The 18,770-nt window shown below is 51.0% G+C and overlaps 1 protein-coding gene across 10 annotated transcripts in view; it reads right to left on the reverse strand.

Moving 5' to 3' along the window:
• The window catches only part of ITSN1 (intersectin 1), a 244,199-nt gene that overhangs the window by 35,518 nt on the left and 189,911 nt on the right, over positions 1-18,770 (reverse strand). For all 10 annotated transcript variants that reach the window (XM_055567645.1, XM_055567643.1, XM_055567641.1 and 7 more), the window contains one exon: positions 883-1,004. In XM_055567645.1, coding sequence (XP_055423620.1) covers positions 883-1,004 — 122 coding nt within the window. The remainder of the gene's footprint in view (positions 1-882; positions 1,005-18,770) is intronic.

Below are 18,770 nucleotides of genomic sequence, written 5' to 3' on the forward strand. Positions count from 1 at the left end.
ACGATGGCCTTGGGGGCCATCAACCCACCCTGCGTCTGGGACTGCTCAACACTGGGGCAGCAAGCCTTGTCTTCCCTGGTCAGTTAGGAGGAGATGATCAGAGGAGACGGTTTCATGACTTGGGGGGTGGGGGTGGGGTTCGCACACTCTCACAGTACTTCGCAGACTATAGGGGGACCCAGACACCCAGCTCGGCAAGCACCTGGACCCTAACACGCCAACGTCCCACAGGTCTGGACCAAAAGCTTCCCAACAAGCAGGGGGTTCCCAACTCTGCATCTTCTCATCCGCCTGGACCAGGCAGCCAAGGCCTGTCAAGAGCTTCCTGGGAGGAAAGCCAAAATGAGGCATCGTCCTGGACGGGGGTTGGGGGTGTGTGCACGGGGCTCCGGGGAGGAAACATCTTCATTCCCTTTAACAGACGTTTCTCGGGAGTGATGGGCGGTGTGAGGAATAACGCAAGCCATTAGCCCCGCTGGCCGCCGTTTTGAAACGCTACTGCCAAGGGCCGGGAGGTGGTGCTCTGTGGCGTCGGGTAGTTGGTGGCAAGTTCTCTGAGTGGAGCCCTGATGCCCACCTCGCCACTGTGAGTCCCGGCTCAGGTCTCCTCGCCCCGACGCCCACCTCGCTGTCGTGTGTCCTACTCTAGGCCTCCTCACGGGCTTGTCCGTCCCTGGCTTGAGGGACCTCTGCTCTCTCTGTGGACAGGACTCCCAGTTGGCCATGGATGAGAAGGAACCCTCTTCTCTCGAGACAGCGTCTCTTACGTGACGTCCCGTCCAGAGGCTCCCACACACCTGAGAGTTTCTCAGCCTGGGAAGCAGGACCCCGCCTCCTTGACAGGGACCCCGGCCCCCGCCCAGCACCCCCAGCCGCCCTCACCTCTGTGACCAGCTGCAGGTCATTCACATAGTTCTCCTCTGTGACGATGAGCTCGTGGATGTACCCCTGGCGCTTTCTTTCAGTTGGGGTCAGCATATCCAAGAGGTGTAAGTCTGAACACCCTGCAAAACACAACCACGGGGACCATTTAGTCCAGGCCTGGGGAGCTTCACGGGGAAGGTTCCCCAGGGCCCTGCAGTCTCGCGCCAGTGGGACCGTTGTCCCCTAAACAGATCGGTCCAAGTCCTACCCCAGCACTTTGTAAAAGTGAGCTTATTTGGAAATAGGGCCTCCAGATGCAATCAAATTAAGATAGAGTCACACTCGGGACTCCACGGGGCAGGCCAGTGGTTAAGACTCTGTACTTTCATTGCAGGGGGCCCAGGTTCGGTCCCTGGCTTGGGAACTAAGATCAGCGCATGCAATGTGACGTGACCAAAAAATAATTAACATTAAAAAAAAAAAGATGAAGTCATATTCAGTTGGGTCAGGACCTAAGTCAATATGACTGTTGTTCTTATGGACACAGAGGCAGACAAGGAACACCACATGACAACAGAGGCAGAGACTAGAGTGATGTGTCTACAAGCCGAGGAACGCCAGCGATTGCTGGCAGCATCAGAAGCTCAGGGAAAGGCATGAAACGAACTCTCCTCTGAAGCTGTCAAAGGAACATGGCCCTGCCCAAGCCTTGATTTTGGACGTCTCACCTCTAGAACTAGCAGAAAATTAATTTCTGTTGTTTTAAGCCCGCCCAGTTTGTGGGCATCGCTTTTTGCCTTTTCATACTGTTCATGAGGTTGGAAAAGACCCTGATGCTGGGAAAGATTGAGGGCAGGAGGGGAAGGGGGCGACAGAGGATGAGATGGTTGGATGGCATCACGGACTGCACGGACATGAGTTTGAGCGAACTCCGGGAGACAAGAAGACCAGGGAAGCCTGGAGTGCTGCAGTCCATGGGGTCGCAAAGAGTCAGACACAACTGAGCGAATGAACAATAAGTTTGTGGTCATCTGTTACAGCAGCCACAGGAGACTAACACAGACGGTGCACGCCTGCTTCAGCAGAACCGCTGAGAGTGTTGAGAGTGAGAAGCCGTAGTGACAGTTGGCTGACATTCCCTGAGGGCTCACACCATGCCAGGTGCTGTCCCAGGAGCTAGATCCTGACAGCTGTGTTTAATGCTCACTTAGATCCTACAAATATCTCCATTTTACAGATGGGGAAACTGAGGCTTCGAGAGGTTGCCTCACCCAAACTCTGTCAGCAGGGTGATGATGGTGAAGCCAAGACAGGACCCTGACACTGTGATCAGAGCCTGGGCTCCTACCTCAGATCACTGCTGCTGGGTCCCAGGTACATTAGTGGGGCAGATGGTTGTCTCAAGTTTGGTTTTTGGAGGATGAGGCAGCTATACTGAGACTCTGAAGAGGCCTGGGGACAGGGCCAATGTGGGCACATCCAGACACCACTGGGCAAGCTCTCCTGGAGCAGGCTGCGGCCCTGCAGCCACGGGACCTGGGCGGCTGGGTGCAACTGTGGCTGCAGCTGCCCAGGGGAGTAGGCTCTGTGCCCTGTGCGGGGTGGGAGTGGGCAGGCACAGCAGGTGATGCCTGCCCTGGCTTCTACTCACTTAGCTGGTTATTGGGATTTGTCTGCTTCTAATGTTCTCAGGTTATAATCCTAGGCTGCCCCCTGACTTGGGCACGCTGGAATGCAGGGTGGGGAAACTCGATTCTCAGGGGTACCCCCCATGCAGGTCTGGACCCACTTCTTCCAGGTCAGGGTTCCCCCACCCCTCTTCTTTTTATCAAGGGTTTCTTTTTTCAATCACGGAAACCAGATTTGTAAAGAAGACTGGGAGGTGTCTTGGATGTAGGTGGGGGTGAGGGCACGGAGTCCCATTTCACTCGCTGTTCTCATCCCTCTTTCTCCCACAAGGGGGCACCGTGGAGCACAGTGTGAAACCCCACCACAGGACACCAGCAGTTTTCAAAGTGGGGTCCCAGGCCAGCAGCATCAATAGCACCTAGGTGCTAACTAGAAATGCAGATTCTCAGGCTTCTGCTGAATTGACTGTGGGATCAGGGCGCAGGAGTCTGATTTAACAAGCTCTCTGGGTGACTTTTTAGGGACACTAAAGTTTGAGAGGGCTTCCCTGGCAGCTCAGACTGTGAAGACTCTGCCTGTGTTGTGGGAGACCCAGGTTCGATCCCCAGGTTGGGAAGATCCCCTGGAGAAGGTAACAGCAACCCACTTCCATATTCTTGCCAGGAGAATCCCATGGACAGACGAGGCTGGTGAGCTACAGTCCATGGGGCCGCAAAGAGTCAGGCACAACTGAATAACTAACACACACATGGTTTGAGAAGCCTGCTCTGAAATCTGGTTCCTCAGCTTCCATCTTCCCCTGAGGGAGTTTCTACGTTCATGACTGATCTAGTCCAGATGCTGGAAGCTTCTGCAAAAAGAATGATTCTTCTGGGGCAAATGACATCATAACTTCTTGGTAAACGCTTCACTGTGCCTGAGATTGACTCCAAGTTCAGAGTCAATCTCGGGCACTTCCAACTTTCAATTTTGTCCCCTCCCCTGGCCAACTTCCCTTTCTAGAATTCTAGAGCATCTCTTCCTAGGATAGGACAATCCCAGGATGGGCAGATTGATGCTGGGAAAGCCTCGGGGATAAGCCATCATCATGTTAACACCTGGCACACCCTTCCATCCAAGACCTCATTCAAAGCCACTACAGTGTGGCCAGACTACAGTTCCACAGGGTCACGGGCTGAGAATGAACCTTTGCTTAGGTCTGCAGATGCTTCTGGACCTTGAGCCCTCTGCTCAGCCATCAGCTCAGCCCAGCTGTCCTTCCTGCCCCGGCGCAAAGTGTTTTATTTAAACAATTGCATCGACAGTGAATCTTCAGGAAGGAAGCAGGTCATGATTGCTCCTTTGCTGGCCTCAGCTGCCCTCTGCTGAGCTGCTGCATGAGCCCCAGCTTACAGGATGCTGAGTGATATCACCGATTTCTTTGTCGTTCATGAAGAGAGACACCCAAAAAACACTCCTGAGATTGGGAGGAAAATATCTCCCTTCTGTCCTGTTCTCACCAAACTCTTCTGTCAGGGAGTCCAAGTGTCCAGCTTCAAGGTCGCTTCTTGTTAAAGGGTAGAATACCGCCCTTGCACTGCAGAGATGTGTATGAACGTGGGGGAGCAGTCTCCCCTGCAATTCTCAGCACATTTCTTTCTGCAAGGGTATCAGGATAACGGTAGAGACCAGTAGCTCTAAAGCTCAGCTCACACCCACTATGCAACGCCATTTGTAGGGATACAAACATCAGCCTAGTAGTGGACACTGGTTAGACCAGTCACCCCCACATCTGTGTAGATCACAATTTCCCTGGAGAATCTGGTGGATGCTAGAATCCTTACCCCTCCAAGAAAACTTATGGATACAATGCACACGATATACAGATCTATTCTGCACAGTTTTACAGGATTCACAGACCTTCTTGAAGCTTGTTCATGGATTTCATTCCTTCATTCATTTGACAAATATTTACTGATATCTTAACACAAGTCTGGCACTAACTGCCAGGTGCTGGGAATTCAAGATGGAAGAGGAGAAATGCCTGACCCTCAGAACATACAGCTATGAACTCAGGGTCTTCAGCTAGGGGTAGTGCCCTCCCCAGGCTGACAAGGGTACTCTCCCCCACAGGCTGAAGATGGTACTGCCCCCAACAGGTTGAAGGTGGTACTGCCGCCCCCCCCCAAGGCTGAAACTGCCCCCCACAGGCTGAAGATGGTTCAGTTCAGTTCAGTTGCTCAGTCGTGTCCGACTCTTTGCGACTCCATGAATCACAGCACAACAGGCCTCCCTGTCCATCACCAACGCCCGGAGTTCACTCAAACTCATGTCCATCCAGTCGGTGATGCCATCCAGCCATCTCATCCTCTGTCGTCCCCTTCTCCTCCTGCCCTCAATCCCTCCCAGCATCAGGGTCTTTTCCAATGAGTCAACTCTTCGCATGAGGTGGCCAAAGTACTGGAGTTTCACCTTTAGCATCAGTCCTTCCAATGAACACCCAGGACTAATCTCCTTTAGGATGGACTGGTTGGATCTCCTTGCAGTCCAAGGGACTCTCAAGAGTCTTCTCCAACACCACAGTTCAAAAGCATCAATTCTTCAGTGCTCAGCTTTCTTCACAGTCCAACTCTCACATCCATACATGACCACTGGAAAAAACATAGCCTTGACTAGATGGACCTTTGTTGGCAAAGTACTATCTCTGCTTTTGAATATGCTATCTAGGTTCGTCATAACTTTCCTTCCAAGGAGTAAGCGTCTTTTAATTTCATGGCTGCAATCACCATCTGCAGTGATTTTGGAGTCCCCCAAAATAAAGTCTGACACTGTTTCCACTGTTTCCCCATCTATTTGCCATGAAGTGATGGGACCAGATGCCATGATCTTAGTTTTCTGAATCTTGAGCTTTAAGCCAACTTTTTCACTCTCCTCTTTCACTTTCATCAAGAAGCTTTTTAGTTCCTCTTCACTTTCTGCCATAAGGGTGGTGTCATCTGCATATGTGAGGTTATTGATATTTCTCCCAGCAATCTTGATTCCAGCTTGTGCTTCTTCCAGCTGCGCTTTGCTGGAGCAGCAGTGAAGAAATACCCCACATCCAAGGTAAGAGAAACCCAAGTAAGACTGTAGGTGTTGTGAGAGGGCATCAGAGGGTAGACACACTGAAACCATAATCACAGAAAACTAGCCAATCTAATCACACGGACCGCAGCCTTGTCTAACTCAATGAAAGTAAGCCATGCCACGTGGGGCCACCCAAGACGGGAGAGTCATGGTGGAGAGGTCTGTCAGAATGTGGTCCACTGGAGAAGGGAATGGCAAACCACTTCAGTATTCTTGCCTTGAGAACCCCATGAACAGTAAGAAAAGGCAAAATGATAGGATACTGAAAGGGGAACTCCCCAGATCGGTAGGTGCCCAATATGCTACTGGAGATCAGTGGAGAAATAACTCCAGAAAGAATGAAGGGATGAAGCCAAAGCAAAAACAATACCCAATTGTGGATGTGACTGGTGATAGAAGCAAGGTCCGATGCTGTAAACAGCAATATTGCATAGGAACCTGGCTGAAGATGGTACTGCCCCCAATAGGCTAAAGATGGTACTGCCCCCATAGGCCAAAGATGGTACTGCCCCCCACAGGCTGAAGATGGTACTGCCCCACCAGGTTGAGGGTGGTACTGCCCCCCACAGGCTAAAGATGGTACTGTTCCACCTGCCCCCCACAGGTTGAAGATGGTACTGCCCCCCACAGGCTAAAGATGGTACTGCTCCACCTGCCCCCACAGGTTGAAGATGGTACTGCCCCCTACAGGCTGAAGGTAGTATTGCTCCCCACCAGGTTCAGGGTTGCACTGCACCCACCCCCCAACTCCAAATTCTTGGTTGTCATAATGACTGGACTGAACCAGGGCAGATGACTCGTAATATATGGGACAGAGAAGGGCTCACCTCAAATGTCAATAGCACCCCACTAAGAAATGATGACATTCCTAGAAACTGACAATTCTGCAGCAAGAATGGGGCATGTGACCTGAGATACACAGAATGACTGACGAAACAGACATAAGAACCAGTGAGGAAAGATGACAGGAACTGGCTTGCTTTGGATTTCAGCAATTCATTCTTCTGAATCTTCAAGTGTTACACAGTGTGGTTGGGAAGAAGCTCAGAGCCAGGAAACAGCAGGAAGTCCAGGGTGGATTTGGGCCATTGGTCCAAGAATCCCAGCTGCTGGGGCCAGTTCAGGGTGAACTGACATCTCCTACTTGTGGGGTCAGAGGGCATGAAAAGGCTGTGTGGCTCCCTACTCCAGGCGGCTCCAGCCTTCAGTCAGTCCACCCAACAGGCAGAGAAGTTTGGGACGTCAGTGCTGTGTGCGTCTGGTTTATTGGCCCCAACAAATCCCACCCTTCACTGCCCCCCCTACTAGCCTGCCTGGAGAGAGAAGGATGGTCCAGATGACCTCTCCAGGACCCAGAACACAATGAAAAGTAAAGATTTTGGGGTGGGGTGAAGATTCATCTCAGCATTATGTGCCAACAATGCTGGCTTGGAACAGTCTTTTCAGCTACTGAACCAACCCATAGGATACTGTTTTAAAAATTCTTGCTGGTGAATGCCAGACCAAGAAAACCATTTAAGACTTGAAACAGGCGCTTTGAACTAAAAAATATCCTTCCTTTGAAATTTTAAAACTTAGAAAAACAAGAGAGCTTAAAAAGCAAACCGTTATTCAGAGTAGGGTAAGTGGAAAGGACATTTCAAATGAGAGGGTTTTCTTTAGGGGTGGAGGGACGTGGTCCTTCTCTCTTTTGGGAACCAGAATAAACATTCTGTGCTGACTTCCTTTCCCAGTGAAAAATGAGAGGGTAAAACACAGCAAGTAAGTTCCACGGACATCTCAGTGTGATGGAGGAACTTTTATAACTAACTAGAATCCACTCACAGCTGAAATAATATTGCAAATGACTTCAGGCAGTTAGAAATGATCCCCAATTACAACCCACATAAAATTCCTAATCTATGTGCTGTCCCTTATAGCTTCATGCAGTTACACACATTTGCAGAACAGAGAGAACCACAATGTTCCTCCCCGCCCCCCAGAAAGGATTCAAGTCTGGAATACTAGAGAAAAGTATCTTACCCCCAAAGATAATCTTGTCCCTTTAATGGGACATTGTTCACAGGGACAGCATAATCTAAATAAATTGCTTTATTACAAAAGTAATGCATGAACATACGCTTATTGTAAACAGTTCAAATGACATAGAAGGGTAAAAAGCGAGAGTTGTTCTCTCCAGAACCCCAATTATTCTACTTCCTTTTCCAACAGGGACCAGAATTCTTAAAACCAAACCAGGCCCCACAGCAAGCTGGCTACAGAGCAAAGCAAATAAACAGGCCTCATTCCTGTTATGAATGGGCCAAAATATACTATGAGACGGTCAATAAATATGCATTAAATTCCCCTTGAAGTCCAAGAGACACAGAAAGCAAGGCAATGTCCTTGTCCTCAAGGAAACTCACAGTTCTGGGGGAAACTTGATGTGAAAATTAAATATAAAATAGCAAGCAATAAAGAATGGCCTGTGGGCTGTGCCGATGGTGGAGGCTGCAGGAACTCAGAAAAGTAGATGTTCTCTGTCCTGTTGAAGGAAGGTTCTACGAGGACCTGATCATATGTGTGCCAGGTTTCCATATAGCTGGGGAGGAGGGGGGCATTATGCTGGGGCATGGGGCCAGAGTGCCAGGTAGATGCAGGGATGCTGCAAAAGATAAGCCAGGGGCGTGGGCAGGGTAGGAAGTAGATGAAGTGGGAAGTGGATTAAAGAGGTCGTAATGCCAGAGGGATCGAGAAAAGAGCAATATGGAAGCTTGGGCCCTGGTTTTTCATCTTTAAGGGAAAGGATCTACCGATATCTCTGAGGACCTTCAGCCCAAATCCTCTGGCTAAATGGCCCCAGGAAATTTCCCAGGTGGTCCACTGGTTAAGACTTTTTTCTTCCAATGCAGGGTATGTGGGTTTGATGCCTGGTCAGGGAACTAAGATCCCACATGCCACACAATAAAGCCAAAAAACTTTTAAAAATAATAATAATAAATAAAATGCTATTTGTGATCCCATGGACTGTAGCCTGCCAGGCTCCTCTGTCCACGGAATTCTGCAGGCAAGAATGCTGGAGTGGGTAGCTCTTCCCTTCTCCAGGGGATCTTCCCAATCCAGGGCTCAAACCCAGGTCTCCCACATTGCAGGGGGATTCTTTACCGTCTGAGCTACCAGGGAAGCCCACCCCTCCCTACTTAAAAAAATTAATAAAAAAAAAAATAAATGGCCCCAGGTTCGGGGGCCAGTTAACCCAGTTTCTGGAGCTGGCATCTACACAGAAGGCATCTCCAGGGTTGGCCTGAGCAGAGGAAGTGGAAAAGCCACAGCCCTGGTGTCTCCTGCCAGGTGTTAGCTTAATTCCCTCCAGGCTACCTAGATCCTCCTAGGAAAATGAATCTAATCTAATGTCCTCCACCTCCAGGGCACAGTGGCATGTGTGAGGCAGCCCATCATGTAGGGAAGGCAGATGAAGCCCACAATGGATGGGTCGAAAAGAAGACTCTGTGATCAAAGCCGTTTTTCCTCGCCCTGCAGCTGATGTCAGCCCCTCCTCTCTGACCTGTGCTCTTATGCGTATGTGTTCAGTCACTAAGCCGCATTCAACAATTTGTGACCCCACGGACTGCAGCATGCCAGGCTTCCCTGTCTTTCACTGTCTCTCAGAGTTTGCTCAAATTCATGTTCATTGAGTGAGTGATGCCATCCAACCATCTCATCCTCTGTCATTCCCTTCTTCTTTTGCCTTCAGTCTTTCCTAGCATCAAGGTCTTTTCCAATGAGTCAGCTCTTGGAATCAGGTAGCCAAAGCATTGGAGCTTCAGTGTCAGTCCTTCCAATGAATATTCAGGACTGATTTCCTTTAGAACGGACTAGTTTGATCTCCTTGCAGTCCAAGGGACTCTCAAGAGTCTTCGCCAGCACCACAGTTCAAAAGCATCAATTCTTTGGCACTCAGCCTTCTTTATGGCCAAACTATCACATTTCCGTATATGACTACCGGAAAAACCATAGCTTTGACTGCATTTATGCGTTCACGGTATGACCGTAACTGTGCTTGATGCTGGGATTCAGTGATGAAGGAAGTAAGACAGGTGTTCGTCCTGCGGGAGCCTTGGTCCACTAGCAGCTGAGCCATCTCATCCACACCCTGATCTTTGCCAATGTGCAGTCATCTCGTAGAAGGCACCATGCACCTTGTCATCAACGCCTGAGACCTCAGAGTTGCAAATCCCTAAGATTGGATTTTTATGTGGGGGTCTAGAGATGCCAGGTGGACATGGAGGCCTGTAGCGAGAGTTGGGGAAAATTCCACCCAATGACACCAAAGCCCCGCCCTGGGATATGTCTAGCTGAGATCAGGCACCCTTCTCCAGCCTGTCCTGGGTATCCCCCACGGCCTTCGACTCAGCTGCACTCAGTCCCAATCCAGAATCTTAAAAGTCGCAACGTGGTTTCCAGATTAGCTTAATTCTCTCCCAAGAAGGAGAATCCAGCTCCATGGACTGCTAGGCAGTTTCATGACTGTTGAGAAGCAGTGAAAATCAAATTACTCTCAGGGATAAGTCATCTCTTTATTTTGCATCAAGAACTTTAGTAATTTTTTTTCTAATCAAAGGCATATCAGTCATGACTTTATAACTAACGCTGGAATTCCTGGCACGCTGTCAAGCGCCCCACTGGTCTGCACTTGTTAGCTCATTCCTGGCCTCTTTAATGTCACCCACCATCCTTATTTCCCTTTCTTTCTGAGTTCCTGCTTTCAATGTGCGCCATCATGCAGTATTTTAGGGGTCCTTGGTGTTGTCATTATTTAGTTGTTAAGCCGAGTCTTACCCTTTTGTGACCCCATGGATGATAGCCAGCCAGGCTCCTCTGTCCCTGGGATTTTCCAGGCAAGAATACTGGAGTAGGTTGCAATTTCCTCCTCTAGGCATCTTCCTGACCCTGGGATCGAACCCACATCTCCTGCCTCTCCTGCACTGGCAGGTGTATTCTTCCCACTGAGCCTCCTGGGAAGCCCTTAGGGGTCCTTACTAGCCACCTTAAATAAATCCTTTGGGTACACAAGGCAGATTAAGGTATTGGAAGTACAAACACACTTTTATTGCAGTATGATGAAGGAGGCTGTGGTTTTGCTTAGAGGGATCTAGGAATATTTTTCAGAGGAGGAGGAATTCAAGTTGGGCTTCATTGGGCAAAAGGGTGGGTGGGTAGGAGTCAGGGAACATAGAGAGGGAGCCATCAGTGAAAACAGGGGTAAGAGTGGGGTGGTGGGGCCAGGAAGCAAGTGAGGAAGAGGGAAGCAGAGGCTGGGGTACCAAGAGGGAAGGAAAGTTAGCATGGATGCTACTCTGAGCCACACGGTTCCAAGCACAGTTCATGGACTCACGGAATCCTCCCCAATAATCCTATGTGCTAGCTACAGCTGGTATACCCCCTTGAACAGATAGGGAAATGGAGGCACAGAGATGTTAAGGAACTTGGCAGAGCCTCTGTTAATAAAAGGCAGAGGGAATCCGACCCCCGTGTTCTTGGTCCTGATCACTCTGCCTCTCGCCTTGGTGGAACGGTGATGCGTCAGTCGGCCGGACTGCTGGAACAAAGACGGGGCGGCTTAGACCACAGCCATGTGTTGTCCCACAAGTCTGGAGGCTGGAAGTCCAAGATCAAGATGTGATCGAGTCTTGGCCGGCCGTCTTCTCCCCGTGTCCTCACATGGACTGTCCTCTGTGTGCCCTCATCCCTGGCGACTCTTGGTGCCCAGAAGTCTTCTTATTAAGGACACCAGTCAGATTGGATGAGGGCCCATGCTGATGGCCGCATCTTAATGAGCCTTTAAAGGCCCCATCTCCAAATACAGTCATATTCTGAGGCATGAAGGATAAGAGTATGCGCTTCAACATGTGCATCTTGGAGCCACGTTTCAGCTCCTAGTAAGCGGGGAAGTGCGGTCCAGGGGGCTCTGGATGAAAGAGTGAGGCACCTGCGCTTTGTCGGTGGGGGGTGGCTGTGCGGGTCTTGTGTGCAGGCTCTCTCTAGCTGTGGGGAGCTTTCTCTTCATTGTGATGCACACGCCTCTCGTTGCGGTGGCTTCTCATTTCAGAGCACGGGCTCTAGCATACGAAGACTCAGTAGCTGTGGCACATGGGCTCAGTTTCTCCATGGCGTGTGGAATCGTCCTGGTTAATCAAAACCATGTCTCCTGCATTGGCAGGTCAATTCTTAAGCACTGGACCAGCAGGGAAGCCCAGTGTGTGCACTCACATCTTTGGCTGGGCGCTCAGGAAGGTCTGGCTGTACTTTGGGAGGCTCACTGCAGCAGCTACAAGAAGGATGCAGGCGGGTCGTGGCTCTTGAGTTTGGCTGCACATCAGAATCACTGAAGAAGTGAAAGTGAAAATCGTTCAGTTGTGTCCGACTCTTTTCGACCCCATGGACTGTAGCCCGCCAGGCTCCTCTGTCCATGGAATTCTCCAGGCAAGAATACAGGAGTGGGTTGTCATTTCCTTCCCAGAGGATCTTCCCAACCCAGGGATCAAACCCAGGTCTAGTGCATGGCAGGTGGATTCTTTACCATCTGAGCCACCAGGGAAGCCCAAGAATACTGAAGTGGGTAGCCTATCCCTTCTCCAGGGGATCTTCCCAACCCAGGGATCAAACCCAGGTCTCCTGCATTGCAGGTGGATTCTTCACCAGCTGAGCCACCAGGGAAGCTCAGAACCACCTAAGGAGACTTTAAAAAAGCCCAGTGTCCGTGCTGTACCCCAGATCCACCAAATCCTACTGGATGGGGTGCGACCTAGGTGTCCATAACTTGCGAAGCTTTCAAGGGGTTCTGATGTGCAGCCAAGAGTGAGGACCACGCCATGATGGGAAGCTTGCCTGGAAACAAGGCGCCTGGTGTGGAAAGGGAGCAAGATTCAGAAACTAGATCTGTTCAGGCACATGCCAGATGAGGGTGGCCACAACCACTGAACCGAATGCAGCCCAAGGCAGGTCACTCAGGGCACTTGTCCAAGGAGACGTGATGGCCGTGACCACAGAATGCCATCCTCTGAGGCCATCCGCACGCCGGAGTCCAGAGAACCTTCAATGCTTCGTTTCCGGAGACCACACTGCCACCACCTGCCTCCAGCACCAGGGCCAGAGCTTGAAAGGTCACTCTGCTTGATGCCCTCATTTTATGGATGAGACAGTGGAGTCCAGAGACAGATGAAGATCAGGAATAAAACTTCTGCCATCAGGAATAACTTTTTGCTCTTGCTGTCTTGGGAAATGCAGACTCACCAGGAAATCATGAGCTTGTAAAAGAGCAGGTCTGAGAGTGGTCCATACCCGTGGCTCTCCCAGTCCATTCCCAGATAGCCCAGTTGAGAGGAGACTCCCGTCCTTGGAGCCGGAGACTGCTGGGGGCCAGAGGCAACCATGCTGGATCAAGGCAGCTGGTCCCAGGTTGACCAGTCCCAGGGAAACTCCAGCCCAGAGGCAGCTCTGGACACCGGACCAGATCAGGGTGGTCCATGGACAGCTGGGGACTTCTCACCGCGACGGAACTTTCTTCCCAAGGGTCTAAGAACAGCCTGGTCCCCTGCGGTCCTCCTAACTTGGCCAACTGACCCCGCCAGAACACAAGAGACCACCTGAGCCCGTGACATCTCTTGCTCATTTGTCAGCAACGGCAGAGAGGCACCCAGGTCCCTGCTTTCATGGAGCTTCCATTCTAGTGGAGGGGAGACAGAAAACCAAACACAGAATCAATACATAGTATTCAGGATGGTATAAGACTGATGAGTAACAAGTCTCACAATTAAGAAGCTCATTGCCTGGTCTAGGGACTTCTCCTGCGGATTTATCCTTTCAACAGTGGTGCTTCCCCAGACACAGCTGGTGCGCTGTTCTAAGCCACATGCAGCGGGGAGACTGGACACTGGGGAGGGGGCTTTTCTTTCTCTCCAGCCTTTCTGGGCAGGAAGGAGTGAGCCTACAGAACAACAGAGTGGAAACAGGACTGTTCACCCTGGACACTTCCTAAGCAAGGCACTCTGGGTGATACCCAGGTGGAGAGATAGGTTCCACCTCCAGTTTCTAAGCTGACAGGGAGGACTTAGTGTCAGGCAATACTAAATACAAAGGCAGCTCCCACTGCTATTGATTCACATTTGTAGGTCTTCATGGGATAGGGCCTGGCTCCCGAGAAGCTCACAGTCTAAGGAGGGAGTGTCTGTTTGTGCATCAGTCTCCATCCACTCAGTTTAGGTACAACAAGTGACTGGGATTCAGCAAAATGCTCAGACATGGCGGGTGAGTGGAGCTGGCCAAGGCAGCAGAGAAAGAAGGGGTGGAGGCAGGCAAACAGCTGGGGAAGATGGGGTGAAGGCTTTCAAGCCAAGGCCCACCAGTGGCTTCAGCTTCATGCAAGAATCTTGGAGAGTGTGGTGATAGAAGGTCTGGTTAGGTGAGACTCAATAGGCAAAAGGAAGGGCTGGATGATGGGAATCCGTCGACTGAAGCCTGAGCACCACCTCCCACTGGATGTGCAGGCGCACAGAGCCCTGGAAGGAAGACGAAGCTCAGGGAGGTTGACTTGCGCCATGTCCAAGGCAGAGAAAGCCTCCACATCCATGCCATCTCCCAGCCACGATGCCACAGTGGGGACCGGTGATGAAAGCAGACCTCTCCATCACGTAATCTGGAAGTCAGATGAAAGGGTTTTCCAGAGAGCGAGCTGGAAACCCACTGGGGCATCAGAAGCCTGAACTTCTGTTTAGGGTTAGCGTGGTGATCCCAAAGGTGGCTGAAAGAGCTAGAAAGAACATTAGACCATGAGGCGGCAGATCAGCCTGGGACTTCACCTCTTTAAGCACCAGCGTCTCCTCCCGGAAGCCAGAGTGGCCACAGCCCCTGCCCCTAAAACCCGTTTTGATGTCAGAAACCTGGAAGGTTTTTAGGTTAACAGCAGTCACCTAATGCTGGTCCTGTCAGCAGATCAGAAAGGAAGGCCCTGGTTGGGGAAGGCTGAGCACAAATGGGCAAATAGGTGGGACTAGGAGATCCAAGCAGTCCATCCTAAAGGACATCAGTCCTGGGTGTTCATTGGAAGGACTGATGTTGAAGCTGAAACTCCAATACTGTGGCCACCTAATGCAAAGAGCTGACTCATTTGAAAAGACCCTGATGCTGGGAAAGATTGAGGGCGGGAGGAGAAGGGGACAACAGAGGATGAGATGGTTGGATGGCATCACCGACTCAATGGACATGAGTTTGGGTGGACTCCAGGAGTTGGTGATGGACAGGGAGGCCTGGTGTGCTGCAGTCCATGGGGTCACAAAGAGCCAGACTCGACTGAGCGACTGAACTGAACTGAAATGAGGAGAGAGTTGGGCCAGGTGAGGGCCTCACATGGGTGGGAGAAGGAAGTAGGATCAAGCAGGGCCTCACAGATCAAATGCAAGATTTAGGACGCCATCCCAGGAGCACTGGGACACCCCTGGACAATTTTAAGCAAAAATAGTTGCATGCGTATGTGTGTCCTAACATTTACTTATTTATTTGGCTGCCTCTGGTCCTCATTGCGTCATGCAGGAGTCTTCACTGCTGGATCTGGACTCTCTAGTTGCAGCGCCTCGGCTCCAGAGTGCACTAGCTCAGTCGTTGCAACATGTGGGCTTAGTTGCTCCGAAGCATGTGAGATCTCAGTTCCTCAAGGGATCGAACCCACATCCCCTACATTTTGAGGTGGATACTTAACTACTGGACCACTGGGGCGACTCCAAGTTGTTAGGTTCTCAAAATAACTCTCTGCCTGTGGTATGCAGAAGAGGCTGGAAGACGGGAAGCAGGGAGCAGGTACCAGGTAGAAGACTCGTGTGTCTTTATGAAAGGAGCAGGAGAAATCCATCAGCCCTCAGGGCCTTTGCACCTGCCATTCCTGGGGCTTAGATTGCGCTCGCCCTTAAGGCTTGCCTGCCGCCCTCCATGCCCTCTGATCTTCCGCCACCTGTCGCCTCTTCAGAGAAGCCACGTGCTCCAACCCTGGCCCTCCGGCACACGCAGCCCATTTCAGCCACCACCGACTGCAATGATTCTGAAACAAGTCTGCTCCTCCTCCCGCTCCTGCAAGCTTCAGGAGCACAGGTGCCTCGTCTGCTGGGGTTCTGCTGAGCCCAGTCTCATCACCTGGATCTGTATTCCTCAGCCAATATTCCCCAGGAAGGAGCAGCAGGAGAGGAGCTGTCTGCTAGAGATCGCAGGCAGGCTCATCTCAAGGGTGGCGTCCTGAGCCTTTGATACAGCGGTCGGGAGGTGGGTGGGGAGGAAGAGGACAGACAGATGTCCTTCTGCCCCTTGACGATGGGGCGCAGGTAGGGGGAAGGTTAGTGCCAGAGATCACATCAGTGGAGGATTCAGACTTTGGGGTTCTTCTCATGGGGGCCTCAGGACTCCAAGGTAATGCCCCAGAGAGGAGGCAGAGAGGGTCTTCTGGCTGCGCCTCTGCTGCTGAGGCCGGAGGGTCAGTGAGCAGGGCAGAGGTTCCCAGGCCCAAAGATCCAGATCCTGAGAAACACAGGGAGGCAGAAGGGAATTAACCTCCTGTCTTCAAGCGTGCTGGGGGCGGCTGCTCAGGAGACGGTACCGCGGGGAAGCACCCCCTAGGGACACACATTCCTTAGCCAAGCCGCATGGTTGCTTTAAAAAAAGTATCGAGCTTCTGGCATGTTTGGGGGCCAAACGTTCCAGTCTCTGCTGGCAAGAGAACACAAGGCCGCAGAACGCAGGGATGAGAAATAAAGGACCCAGTGACTCAATGCCTGTGTGACAGGTTTATTGTGGTGCGCCGCCTGGGCCTGCCAACCAAGTCCACAGATGTGACATTTGAAAGCCGCATGCATTCCACGGGCTCTGTTGGCCTCCCCACTGCCAACCAGCCGTGTGAAATCCGGGGCAGCTTCTCCCCCTCTGCTAGGAGGGCTGCTGAGGCTGGGGCCCAGGGCCTGGGTGTCCCTGCATGTTTAGAGAGCACGGGAAGGTGTCAGGGAAAAAAAAAAAAAAAGCTGCTGGCTTCGACATGGGTGGGCCTCCCACTGACACAGAGGGGGCCCCCGCTCTGCACACACGTGAATGAGGCAGTCTGACAGTTTTCGGGGAAGCTGTCCAAGCTCTCTGAAATCCCCATCTGCAAAAGCATGTTTTCCGAAAAGTCTTAAAATGCACACAATCAATAGGCTGCCTGAGTTGAATGCAAGAAAGCAGGAAGTCAGTTAAATGCATTCCGTGATTCTCACCAACCAGGCACAAATGCCTCTTCTCCCAGCAACGGTAACAACAAGGCTAATATCTACCGGGAGCTTAATATCTGCTAGGTGCTATTGTGATCTTTCCATCTGGACATGAGGAAACTGAAGCACAAAGAGGATTAAGTAATCTGACCGTGACCACACAACCCGTAAGAGGCATAGCTGGGATTCAAACACGCGCTGACCTGCCATCTTGTACTGCTTCCTAGCCTCTAAAAGGGCCCAGGATACAGTTATGTGGCTCCCCCATGCTCCCCTCTTCTATCTCCCCAGAGGAAAATAAAACATTCCAGGGAATCCCCGATGGTGCAGTGGTTCGAGTGGCTCAGTGGTAGAGAACCCACCTGCCAACGAGTCGGGAAGATCCCTCGAGAAGGAAATGGCACCCCACGCCAGTATTCTAGCCTGGGAAATCCCATGGACAGAGGAGCCTCGTGGGCTATAGTCTATGGGGTCACAAAAGAGTCGGACCCGACTTAGTGACCAAACAATTACAACCAGTGGTTAGGACTCAGTGCTTTCATTGCCGTAGACTGTTTCAATCCCTGTTTGGGGAACTAAGATCCCCTAAGCCACACAGTGCAGCCAAGAGAAAAGAAAAGGAAAGAAAAGCAAGTTTTCCAAAATTTTAAAAGAAATGGAGCCAAATATTACACTAATATTGTAGATAAGTTGTGTTATTATATACGGCAGGAATGAAAGGCAAGGAATGAAAATTGAGAAGCTAGGCTGGGCACAGAGCAAGGAGGGCAAGGCTGTCTTTGGAAAATCCGCCTGCAGTTGGGGTGAGAAGGACTAAAGGCTGAAGAAGCCAGTGGCATCTTGAGCCTGTGTGTTGAAGGGGTTCGGATCCTTCCCTCCCATGGAGCCCCAGCCAGGGGAGGACCACACAAGGGGAAGGGGAACTGGTTCTCCATCTTTCCACAGATGCAGCCCCTGATGAAGAGAAGGCGGGCGGCTCTGAGGCCCTGGCAGAGATGGGGCTGCTTTCTCAAAATCACCATGTGAGAGAGGAGCAGAAGGTGAATCCGGGAGCTGCCTTTGAGAATGCGACTACAGCTCCCGGACCCTCAGCGCCTTCAGCTGCAAACTGCAGGCTGGATGCCCAGTGCTCTCCAAGATTCCAGCCTCACCGACTAATCTACCTGCCACCACCCTGGCCCTTTCCTGTGAGGGGAGCCGGGACTGCAACAGAGTGGACTGGTGTGCATGCAAGCATGGGGCAGGGCCCGAGGGACGAAAGGACAGCTTGGGCCTTGTAAGCGGAGTCACGTTACGCGATACTGAGTGGCTACGCAATACTGAGTGGCATAGCATCCTCCAGGAACAATGGCAGCTCCTCCTCCTGGGTCTGTTAGGAGAAGCTACATCTAGAAGATGCTCTCATTTTTAAAAGCACTGAGAGGGTAACAGGCAGGAAGGCCAGAGGTTCCCAAGTGGCAGGCGGTAATAAACTGCACGTGGCAGATCTTTTTTTTTTTTTTTCCCTTCTCTACACAAGATGAAAAGAGGCTTCTTTTAATTCTGTGTTAAGGACATCTGGTTCTGCCTTGAGCTAACCAATGTATTTTTCTTATGGAAATGTTTTTCTTAAGCTACGTTAATGAAACTATGTATTTGCTTTGCAATTTGCCTTTCTTCAAAATGGTTCTGCCTAAGACTAACTTTTTTTTCTTTTCTCAAACCTTGGGCTGCTAATGGCTCAACAAACCAGTATTCCTGTCAATTGTTTTATGGCCAGGGTGGGGAATGACACGTCTTGTGCCATCCTATCTCAAAATTGCCTATTGTGGAGGGGCCTGGTGAAACTCCCTCAGCCTTGAGGTGTCTCTCTCATCTGATTAATAGCTTTCTAACAGACATAAAACACCTCGCTAAAAACTAGCAAGGGGG

Source organism: Bubalus kerabau, chromosome 2, assembly GCF_029407905.1.
Source record: "Bubalus kerabau isolate K-KA32 ecotype Philippines breed swamp buffalo chromosome 2, PCC_UOA_SB_1v2, whole genome shotgun sequence".
NCBI lineage: Eukaryota > Metazoa > Chordata > Mammalia > Artiodactyla > Bovidae > Bubalus > Bubalus kerabau.